The sequence below is a fragment of the Calidris pugnax genome, unplaced genomic scaffold (assembly GCF_001431845.1).
Source record: "Calidris pugnax isolate Ruff unplaced genomic scaffold, ASM143184v1 scaffold148, whole genome shotgun sequence".
Classification (NCBI taxonomy): Eukaryota; Metazoa; Chordata; class Aves; order Charadriiformes; family Scolopacidae; genus Calidris; species Calidris pugnax.
In genome coordinates this window covers 2,112,417-2,124,769 of record NW_015090926.1, presented here as the reverse complement: position 1 = coordinate 2,124,769, position 12,353 = coordinate 2,112,417, and the positions used below count along the sequence as shown (strand labels likewise).

General features: G+C 42.2%; 1 protein-coding gene across 1 annotated transcript in view; it reads right to left on the bottom strand.

Moving 5' to 3' along the window:
* Positions 1-12,353, bottom strand: part of FBXL17 (F-box and leucine-rich repeat protein 17) — a 371,620-nt gene that overhangs the window by 277,555 nt on the left and 81,712 nt on the right. The window contains exons 3-4 of the mRNA XM_014951456.1: positions 12,131-12,352; positions 924-1,046 (exon numbers count right to left, since the gene is read on the bottom strand). Of these exons, the coding sequence (XP_014806942.1) occupies positions 924-1,046; positions 12,131-12,352 (345 nt within the window). The remainder of the gene's footprint in view (positions 1-923; positions 1,047-12,130; position 12,353) is intronic.

The following is a 12,353-nucleotide window of genomic DNA, read 5'->3' as shown; positions in this document are numbered from 1 at the left end:
CAAAAAAAAAAACCACAAGCCAACAAATAACCCCAACAATAACCAGAAAAAAACCAGAACACCAAACTCTTCCTACACATGGAGAAGAATAAAATTTGTGCTTAATACTGGGTTAGGAACTCAATAAGAAAACCTGCAGGTAAGCTTTCTTACCAATTGGTGAACTGAGAATAATATCCTACATAGACTATTTATGTCCAATACAGATGAGTTCACATCGCTGATTCTTCAAATGGGACCCTCCAATAGTTGTTCTCCTGCAACCTGTATCTTCATGAAACTCTCAAGAAATTGTTTTACAAACCTCTGCAAATAACTAAGTAACATGAAAGCTAAAGAGGTTGGCCAGACACCATGGACATCCTTTAAAAAGGTTTCGAATGAGGAAAGTTAACCTGAACAATCTAAGGGTAGTCTCTGTAAGGATCTCACTAAATTAAATCCATGAATCCCTGATATACTTAATCCTAGGATTGGCTAAAGGCCTAAAAAGACACAATCTGTCTTCTCATCAGTAAAAGCCACATCAGTTGAAGGAAAAAATTAAAGAAAATTTGTTAAACAGAGCAAGCACCAGTTACCTGACCATCCTCAAAAAAGCTCACATATTTCTTTCAATTAATATGAGATCCAATAGTTCTTATAAATGGAACTCCTGATACAGACCTGAGACATGTAAACCACAATCCATTTCAAACAGCACTTGTCCTCACACTGTTTAACCACTGATCACAGTCAAAAGAAGCTACATTTAAAGGAATTAATCTAAGGATTCAGACAACTTCAGCCTCTAGTAGGAAAACCCCTGAAAGCACAGATTATCACCATTTCGTGGGTTTGTTTACCTTTGGTAAAAAGTACACATTCTGTGGATAAATTCTGAGTCACCGAAACATAATTTTTGCACAATGATACCTTCATACCTGTTGACGACTACTGAGATCCAGCTGCTTCCAAAACTGAAAATCTAAACAGAGGTCACGCCAGTATTTACAGACTAATGACGCTGAAAGGCAACGCTCATTCAGGGATAAATTGGAAAATATCTGTAAAGGAAAGGAAAAAAATATTATTTGTCAGATGTAATAATTTTAGAGACAGAAATATTTTATTACTGACCCATCTTGTAAAAGAGAGAAGTGTCAGTGTGCACTGCAACACACAGTTCTAGAACTTCCCCCAAACTGATGAGTCAGGACAGTAACAAAAAAATCTACATACCACAACAGCTGACAATATTCGTAAGTCACATTAGCACAACCAAGAACATATGTATCCTACTTAAGCACCCTTTTCTTAGGCCAAATTTCAAATGTGCTTCTGAGATGATATATCTAAAGAATTACAAATACAAATAACGGCTCAATGTTATTTGCAAGACATTTAAAAGGTGATTTTGTTCCCATTCTGATTCAGATACAAAAATCTTTCCTTCTATTTTTTAAGTGAATTTAAAAGAAGAGTTATACAGGTTGTCATGATTTAGCCCCAACCAGCAACAAAGAACCACACTATCTTTCCCTCGCTCCCCCTCCAGCAGTGGGATAGGGGGAGAATCAGAAAAAAGGCAAAACTCAGGGTTTAAGATAAAGGCAGTTTAACAGAACAGTGAAGGAAAGGGGAAAACAACAATAATAATACTGACAGAGGAATATACAAAGCACAATTAATGTGCTCACTAGTTGGAACCCAAAGTAGAGCCTGCTCTGACATTGGCAATTTCTGCCCCCTCCCCCAGCCAGTTCCCCAGCTATATACTGGGCAAGGCTGCCCATCCAGCTAGTCTGGGTCAGCCAACCCAGCTGTGTCCCATTCCCACTCCGTGTGAAAATTAACCCTATCCCAAACAAAACCAGGACATTATCTACCCCTTGTTCTATACTATCTCATCACATGCAGATCTTACACTTTCCAATTAACTACCACCACTTTTCCCTGTCTTCTATATAAATATATATATACACACATACAGTTATCATCCCTTAGTCTATGGGCCATCCCTCTAAAATGTCTGTTGAGTTTATTTAATCCACAACCTCGGGCTTCATCTGTTAGAACAGCCTCTCAGGGCAGATGAGATGGTGCGTGATGCTGGGCTGTTGCATGCTGTAGTTGGAGCTCACGGCTGGTGTATCCGCTGCGACTCATGCCCATGGTCTGTAGTTTGAAGATACCGATCTCAAAGAAGTTGGGGGCAAAAGTTGCTGAGGTCAGTCCTGATCCCATCAACGCTGCACTTTACTCAGTTTCATCGAAGTTCATTTGTCATTAGTTTGGGTGATTCTTACTGTAGTACCACTGATATGGCATACAGCAATTACAGTAATGATGACATACACTGGCAAGGTTATTTAACAATTAACATCATACAATTTGATTAATTGGCTATTCTTACCCAAAATTAGATCCCCATGAGGTACCTATCAGACCTCTCCACCCTCCCACATCACCTAGGTCCTTGAGCTAAAGCAATCCTGCAGATGGGTTTGCCTTTGCCTGAGGCAGACCCAGACTGTCTTTTCTAACATATTCTTCATGTGCGCTGCAGGGACCTTATCCCCTTCTACAATACGTGAAGTTTTGGGCAGGGCCAGCCTGACTGGTAGATCCCCTGGTGTCAACTAACTAGGTGGCTTTTGTTAAATGTGTATCCTAATGTTTTAAGGTCCCACCACCCACTGCTCTCAGTGTAGTTTTAGCAGTCCATTGTATTATTCTATCTTCCCAGAGGCTGGAGCACAATAGGGGATGTGATGTGGCACTCAATGCCACGCTCCTTGGCCCAGGTGTCTTTGAGGAAATAAGTCCCGTTGTCTGACTCCGTTCTCTCTGGGGTGCCATGTCACCACAGGATGTGCTTTTCAAGGCCCAGGATGGTGCTCCAGGCAATGGCATGAGGCACAGGGTATGTTTCCAGCCACCAGTTGTTGCTTCCACCATTGTGGAAGCTTACCTTGGCAGGTTTGCGGCAGTGTAATACAATGTCAGGCCTCCCCGTATTGACATTTCAGCCATCATCCTCCATACCAAAGAGTCTTTAACCACTTGGCTTGCTTGACTGCAGCACGTCTCACATTCATGGATGACATGGATATGCAATAGTGTCCGTGGTCAAATCCATCCCTTAGTCACGACCCCATCTGTATGGGGCATCTCTTCCTTGATGGCCCTGAGATGTCATGAGCCCATTAAGCTATGAATAATTTCCCCTTATGTTGCCACCTGAGACACTTCAATCTCAGCAGTCCCATCTACCTTCTGGTTGTTTTGATGTTCCTCAGTAGACTGACTCTTGGGCACATTGGCATCCATATTATGTACCTTGAAAAGAAGATTCTCTATCCAGGCAGCAATATCCTGCCACAATGGGGCAGCCCAGAGGGGTTTACCTCTGCACTGCCAGTTGCTCTGTTTCCACTGCTGCAATCACCCCCACAGAGCATTTGCCACCATCTATGAGCCAGTATAGAGTTAAAGTACTGGCCATTTTTCTTGTTCAGCAATGTCTAAAGCCAGTTGGATGGCTTTCAGCTCTGCAAACTGCCTCTATTCACCTTGTCCTTCAGCAGCTTCTGCAACTCATTGTATAGGACTCCACACAGCAGCCTTCTATCTTTGATGCTTTTCCACAATCTGGCAGGACCCATCAGTGAACAGGGCATATTTTTTCTCATTTTCTGGTAGTTTATTATATAGTGGGCCCTCTTCTGCACATCACCTCCTCCTCTGCTGACATTCCAAAATCTTTGCCTTCTGGCCAGTCCACGATCACTTCCAGGACTCCTGGGTGACAGGTTTCCCACTCAAGTTCACTGTGTGATCAGTACAATCCGCTTACTCCATGTAGTTGTAGCATCAGTTGCATGATGTAAGGCTGGGATCCCTTCTTTGAACGTCCAGCCCAGCACTGGCAGTCAAGATGGTAGGAGGAGTTGTGCTTTCGTACCTACCACTTCTGAAGCGGCTCAAATCCCCTCATATGCTGCCATTATCTCTTTTTCAGTTGGTGTATAGCAGGGCTTCAGATCTTCTGTATCCCCAACTCCAAAACCCTAGGGATCGACCCAGAGTCTTCCCTTGTGCTTTCTGTCAAAGGCACCAGGTAGGGCTGTTCTCCCCAGCTGTGGTGTGGAGCACATTTTTAACATCTTGTCCTGCCTGGACTGGCCACAGGGCTACTGCATGGACTATTTTCTATTTAATTTGTTAGAAGGCTTGCTGTTGCTTACGGCCCCATTTAAAATTACTCTTCTTCTGGGTCACTTGATATAGAGGGCTCACAATCAGACTTATCTGGGATATGCATCCTCCAAAAATCCACACCACCTAAGAAAGCTTGTGGTTCCTTTTTACTAGTCAGTGGAGACACGTAACTGGTGTTATATTGATCACATCCATTGGGATCCGATGGCACCCATCTTGCTATTGTATTCCTAAAAACTGGATCTCCTGTACAAGTCCATTGACCTTACTTCGTTTTATGGCAAACCCAGCTTTCATAAGGATTTGAACTATTCTATTCCCTTTCTCAAAAACTTCTTCCTGCTGTGTTACACCACACAATTATGTTGTCAATGCACTGTAAGTGTTCCAGAGCTTCCCTCTGTTCCACCGCAGTCTGTATTAGTCCATGGCAAGTGTCAGGGCTATGTTTCCACCCCTGGAGCGGTAATTCCAGGTGCACTGGATGCCCCTCCAAGCGAAGACAAACCAGTCTGCACTCTTTCTCCCTACTTCCTCAGCCAGCTCCTCAGCCATATACTGAGCATGGCTCACATAGTATGGAATACCCATTAGGCTAGTTGCAAATTGACTTCTTAAGAGAAACAATAATCAGTGTGTCATGTATCCAACTTAAAGCACTTCCCACCAGGGGGAAAAGTAGCTGCTGATGATGTCATTTCACAAGTTCCAGGAGTAGCCACAGAAGTTAAACATGCAGCACAGGTTCAAAGACAAGGCATTCCCGGTTTTGTTGTGTACAGTAGCTATAAAAGTTCCAACTATACAAGGATTCTTGATGATGCTGTGTTGTTGTGGTTTAACACAGCAGGCATCTAAACACCACACAGCTGTTCACTCGCTGCCCCCACCCTGTCCAGCAGGATGAGGAAGAGAATCAGAAAAAAGGATTGAGATAAACAGTTAATAGGACAGAAAAGGAAGGGAAAATAATAATAATGATAAAAGAACACACAAAACAAGTGATGCAGAATGCAATTGCTCACCATCCACCGACCAATGGCCAGCCAGTCCCCAAGCAGCAGCTACCCCCAACCCACTGGCCAACTCCCCCTAGCTTTATATGCTGAGCTTCGGCCAGTTTGGGTCAGCTGTCCCAGCTGTGTTACCTCCCAGCTTCTTCTGCACCCCCAGCCCTCGCTGGCAGCGTGGTGTGAGACACAGAAAAGTCTTTGACTTAGTATAAACGCTGCTCAGCAACATCAGTGCGATACCACCATTATTCTCATCCTAAATCCAAACCACAGCACTATACCAGCTAACAGGAAGAAAATTAACTCTATCCCAGCCAAAACTAGGACACATGTAAAATATCAATTTCTCTTCAGAGTTTGCAGTTGTTAAAAGAAGATGCATTGAATTACACTAAACAGGATTTAATAGCAAAGCCTATACATGTTCCAGTTCAGCGGCACATCATCCTAACATTAAGGGATTATCTTAACTGCTGGTTAAAATACTACACTAATGAATAACATGCTACAACTCACTTTGATGACCTTCATCACCCTTTCATCAGTTTCATTCTATAGATACACAGTGATAGCATGGCAGCTTAATTGTCCTGCATTTTAAATTGTTTTCTAATTCCCAAAGCTGTATAAATACAGCTGAAAGCTAAAACCATTCCTATGCCCAAGGCTGTTCATTTAACTCCTGCTTACAATAGATAACTTCCTGAGGGCAGCGGGTCCACTAGTTAACACTTTTAATTCCTGAAAATTATACTCAGGCATAAATACCTGCATGCCCAATATTTACTCCTTCCCCGCTCAACTCCTTTTCTAATCCCCCTTCCCAAGCACAAGAGAGACTGAAATACCCTTCATCACCCTCAAAAGAAACAGAATACAAATTTAATAGTATTTTCTAGATGCATTTCACACCTTTTTTTTTTCCTGTTGGCAAGAAGCAGGGGTAGATGAAGCAGACTTCTACCAAACAAGCAAACAAAAAACGCTACTCCTGTTCCTTGCTCCCTCTTTCAACAGATCACACCCTCTTTCCACTCAAGTTCCTAAAATAGATTAAGATTACTGGGTTTTTCTAATGGATACAAAAGAATTTCTGGGCCTCCAGGCTACATTCTATTTAAGGATCAACATTCATAATGTTCAACACTGACGGCCTTATCATACCTTCCAGATATATTCAGTTCTTCAGTGTCAAGCTCCTGCTTCGAAATAAGTGCTCACCCAGACTCATGAGAGACCATAGTGAAAAGAAAATCCAAAAATGCAAAGCCCAGGACAGCAAAAGTCATCTAACAGATAGAGCTGTCTCTCAATCAGACCACATTCAATCTGCTGAACTCAATTCAAACAGTCCAATCTTATGTCCTTGATAGACACAACAATTCAAATCCCTTACAGGGGAAAAAACATGAAAACAAGTTGTTTTAGCTTTCAGCAACAGAACACAACTAATTCCCCAGTACTATTTTCAGTGTGTTTGCACACACCTGTGGCAATCCACAATTCCACCAAACATAACTCCTTGCACAGCACACTTCAGACTGTCAAAAAAGGTGCCTGACCAAGTTTTGCGGTTTTCTTCAACTTTCTTAAAATCTTATTTATTAAGATATATTTTTTAAGATAATGGATGGGAAACAGAGGAAGAAGCTGCTGATTAATATTATGGAAGGGTCCAACCAGAAAAACTAGACATAAAAGTTCTCCTGTGCAATTGTCTTCTTTACCACCAAGTCCCTATGTGTGTTACAGACTTCAGACACTGGACCCTTAACACTTCCACACTGTTTCATCATTCAGTGTATGCTAGGTATTTCAAGCAGCTTATCAAAAGAGGACTACTGCGAACTCCTGTGCTACAAGTTACCATTTTAGCAGGCACAGGGAGTGTGGGGAAGCCAACAAAACCCCACCCCCAAATCACTCCCAAACACCCTATAAATATCTTTTCTTAAGAGATTAACGATTTAAATACTCTAAATCCATGAATTAAATTTAATTAATTTATCTGTGAATATTTCTTAACTTTGGCCTTAAACCAAGTTCCTTTACCCACAACCCTGTGGAATACAAATACTTATTTATTTTTATAATTCTGCAACGAATCAAAAAACATATCAAGACATCTTTCAGAACTTTGCCATTGAAATAATGTCTATACACTGTCTTCGCTTTTGTTACAAGTCTACTGGCACACCTTTCCTTCACAACTGTGCTCCCCAGCTGCACTTCCAGAAGCTCAACAACAGCACAGTGAAGTTACCACTGGTTCACTTCCCTACTGCAATCACAGGGTGACAGTGAGCTTCATGAAAATAAATAAACTCAACACTTCTGTGTTGTCCATTGCTAGAGAAAAAAGGAGCTCAGCAGAACAGTTAAGACTGAAATAAAAGACCATTTACCTCCCTGCATCAGCCACAAAGTTTCAAAACTCTTCCTATTTTTCTCAGTGCTATAGGTAAAAGTAACGCTTGACACAAACTCTACACAGGATAAACCGATAGGAACACAAGCATAAGAAGAAAAAAAAGCTGGTATTACAGTAGTGACTCCATGAAATTGTACATGTGGACTGCATGAAATGACATATTTTGATGCCTCTGACTCCTGACCAGGCCAGAAAAAAATAAAAGTAAAAAAAAAAAAAAAAAGAAGTAAAAATCACAGTGCAACTATAACATGTATATGCAGACTTTTCAGGTATAAGTTTATTAAAAATAAATGTCAGCATTCAAATGTCAGAAGACAAAACTAAAGGTCTAGCTCTGGTCTATCAAACCCACATACCACTCAGATAATCAGAAATGCAGCGCTAGCAGCATGGCATTTAATATCAATATTATCAAAAGCAAACATGTAAGTTATTACAGCAAGGGAAGAATGAGAAAAATAAGTAAAATAAGATAAGTAAAGATGCAAGAAAAGGAGCTGGTAGTGCCTCAAATAATAATAATTTACGTATGAAACCTTTACGTGAAATAAAATGCACACACACACTTGTCTTCCCTTCATAGCTAAAACTCACAAGGTCTCTGCTGCAGACAGAGCAGCATGTGTTCATGTTTTATAAAAATAAAAGCAGCAAACCAAGAAAGATGTCATCAAAAAGATTGTCTATTCTAGACCCTTCTCTGTTTTGAAGCAAGTTCAAGAAGACCTAGAACATCCCTAATAAGATCATCTGCCTCGCTGTTAAAAAAAAAAGAATTAATAAATTAAAGTCCCACCTCCTCACATAACCTCAGAGAAAAGAAATCGCCTTTGTCAAGGCATAGATGTTCTCACATTGTGTTTTTTTCCAAGTATTTCACTTAAATTTCCCTCACATCAAATTAAGATTATGTTTTATTTGATAAAGGACAGGAACATGATTTATTAATAAATTTTCTCATAACTAAAGAGTGTATCTCAGTCTTCCGTTGGAGCAGAAGAGTGATTCAGTTTGAACAGAACCTTCCAACTACTATCATGGGCCATGTTTCCATAACCCCTAGTCCTCCTTTGATGCCTCTCCAATTTGTCTGTGGGTTTTTTAAGAAGACCCCAGCGCCCACAACCCAATGCAGTACTCTAGTAGAGGCTTTAAAAGCACCAAGCACAGCAGAGAACTTCTTTTCCACATTCTACATGCACAGTTCTGTTAATACAGCTCAAAAGGAAATCTGAAGTGTTTGAATTAGTATTACTAAATTCACTCAGTCTGCAGACCATTTTACACCTGTTAGCTTTTTTGATTCAACAGCAGCACTGCTAAGAGGCAACAGGTACAACAGGAAGATTAATTTGTTTTCCAGAAATAAATAGCAATGAAATTGCAGTAAGACCACATTTGTGATAAACAGCATGAAGTTTTGAAAATTTAGTGATATATAGCACAAGATTTTGTAATCTTCTGCATTGCATGCTTACAAACAGCTCCCCTATGTTTTTTCATTCACACATCCACCTAGGTTACCCACAAGTTGACCGATTTATAACTCCTTACCACCCCTCAGATTTTAAAGAGAATGGATTTAAATTACCCTTTAGTCAATCACCCTCATCTACAAAGCTTAAAGATTAAATTCTGCCCACTGTATAACACTTTTTTCTGATAGATATTTTCAGTGACCAGATGAAAAGCAAAACAATCTATAAGCTTGTTCGATCTGTGGAACTGCACTTCTTTTATCTCCCCATACTGATGAAAAGACCTCTTCCCCAGCCAGGGGAACAAGATCAACGGGCACTATGATGCACTCCTCATACAGTAGGACCCATGTGATGATCTGCAGGCCAAGTTCTGTCTGACAAACCCTTCAATCCAGCCCCGCATCCTTCACTTAAGGGAGACTTAACACCTGCTGAACAACAGAACAGCAGCTGAGTAGCCCATGGTGCCACCTCTAAGTGGCCAGCTATGATTTCTAAGCTCCTACAATGTTTCTTTGGACTTGTCTCCAGCCCACATACAGACATGGGTGACAGCCATTCCACTGCAGTTACAAGTTTGCAGAGGTGGGAATCAAGGGAAAGACCCATAAAAAAAACCCAGGTCCTGGTTCTTGAGACTTCTGAAGGTGGAATCTCTTGTCCTTGTAGTAAGGTTTATGTCTCCACAGCCTACTGGGAAAAGTTTAGTAAAGACTTTGGGTATATTTGTCTCCCACTCTCTTGTAGTAAAATAGCACCTTAGGAGAAAGGATTCTATTTGGGACAGTTTATCTGTATCAAAATCCATGTGAAGGCTTTTAGGCACCTGTATAATCCAGTTAACAAGACACCTGGTCAGAAATCTGAAGTTAAAAGTCCTGTAACAGAATGGGATGCTACGGAAACAGCCAAAAAAAAACCAACCCACAACCCTGAAAACCACAAAACAACCAACCCAACCCTTAAGTCTAGCTAAGGATTGAAGGGCAAATTGTGTGTGTGTATAATATAATAAAAAACAAAGACAAAACCAAACAAATAAACAAGAAACAAACAAACAAAAAACCCAAACCAACACAACAGGCAATTAGGTTGCTTCCAGCTGCTGGAATTAAGTGCAGGCTTTTTCAAAAACCTTGCAGAAGCTGCTGTACTACAGGAAGACTAAAGGTGGAGAAGGTGGGAGATGCATCAAAAAAACCCCCTTGAAATTACAGATACAAATGAGATACAGTGTCAATATAAAATCAAAAACAACATGGAAAAAGCACTTACACTAGTCCACAGGTAGGACGGGCTAACAAACCTTCACTATTGAAAGAATTGGGTGAGAGAAAAAGTGAAACTGAGTACTAAAGTAACCATAGAAAAGTACTCATACCATTGATCAGAAAAATCGTTTAAGCCATACTAATAAAGTCAGTCCAGTCTGAAAACCTAAAACAACTGCGTATCCAAGAAAAATTATCTTCAAAGAACAGTGGCAAACCGATGGATTTACTTGTAGAAGAACTACAAGACAAAGTTTTAATTCTGTGATCACAGAAGACATTAATTCAGACATGGTAATTCATGAGTTTTAAATATTTACCAAAAAGGAATTTGGATAGTGCATCTGTGAAATATAATGTACCCTTACTAACACATTCACATGTACCTAAAAAAACCTAAACAAACCAGACCAACAAAAAACCCAACCCCAAAATAAACTAACTGAAAACCCCACAGAATTAAAGTGCAAGACAGACAGATCAGTAGATCATTACTGTTTGGCAACAAACGAGTAAAGGAAGTACTTTCTACATCGGGGTTGTACAACCAGCAGTATACGAAGAACAGGAAGCGCTATCTCTCTAACGTTCCTCCATCATCATGCCCTGCTTCAAGTTTATCCATCTGACCCTGGAGTAAACCGCTGTAATACTGAAAACCTATTCCCCAAAATTTAAAGCTGCACTTGCATCAAACTGTGGAAAACATCACAGGCTTCAACTCCAGCCAGACTCATCCTTTTAGCTAAGGTTTAGCTGAAGAAAGGCAGCATGCTGACTAGATCAACAGAGTAGCTTAAAAATGAAAAGTCTTTCCCAACAGAAAACAGTATTAAAGGAACCAAAAGACAGCAAAAGGGACAGGAAAGAAAGCGAGACTGTTCTTTGAAGGTGCAAAGTAAGAGGTTATAAAAGTGCGTACTTCAAAAGGGCTACAAATACTCAGGCTGACTGTGAAACTGGTAAACCCAACATGACTCAAAATAGACAGTAATGCAATTTTTTTTCCCAATCAACGCTGAAAACTTTTCTGTGTAGTTCTGACCTACACAAAAGCAGTAAATACAGTGATTGTCCCCCTTGCTGACTACTCCATCACTGACTTAAGTAGTATTTGAAGCTACCTGTGAAGGACACATTATGCAGTTGACAGGTACGAGTCAAAAATATTTCACGGAATCACAGAATGGTTTAGGTTAGAAGGGACCTTAAAGATCACCAAGTTCCAACCCCCTACCACGGGCAGGGTCACCTCCCACTAGAGCAGGTTGCTCAAGGCCCCATCCAGCCTGGCCTTGAACACCTCCAGGGATGGGGCAGACACAGCTTCTCTGTTCCAGTGCCTCACCACCCTCAGATCCCACTACCTAATCTAAATCCATCCTTTTCCAATTTGAAACATTACTCCTCATCTTACTGTTACGTGCCCTTGTAATAAGTCCCTCTCCAGCTTTCCTGTAGCCCCCTTTCAGGCACATGAAACCCACTGTAGGGCCTCCCTGGAGCCTTCTCCAGGCTGAACGGGGCATCTTCTCCAGCACTCCGCCCTGTCCTCACCTCAGTTACCGCCTCCCTCCCTCCCCTCAGGCCCGGCAGCCGCCGCCGAGCCCGCCCAGGGGCACCGACACCTCGGGGGCAGGGCCAGCCCCGGGCCTCCACGTCCCCCAGCTCCTCCCCGCAGGGAGGGAGCCGGCCCGCCCGTCCTCCCTCCCTCCCTCCCCGACCCACCTTGAGGAGGATGGAGGGCGGCAGCTGGTTAATGTCCGGGGCCGGCGGCGGCAGCGGCTCTCGGCAGCAGTCGCCGGGCTGCTCCAGCGGCTCCTCGCCGCCCTTCTTCTCCCCCTCTTCCTCCGGCGCGGGAGGAGGCGGCGGCGGGGAGGCCGGCTGTCGCCCGCCGCCGCTATCCCCGGCGGCCTCCCGGGACGGCGCGTCCCCGCCGCCCGCCGCGCAG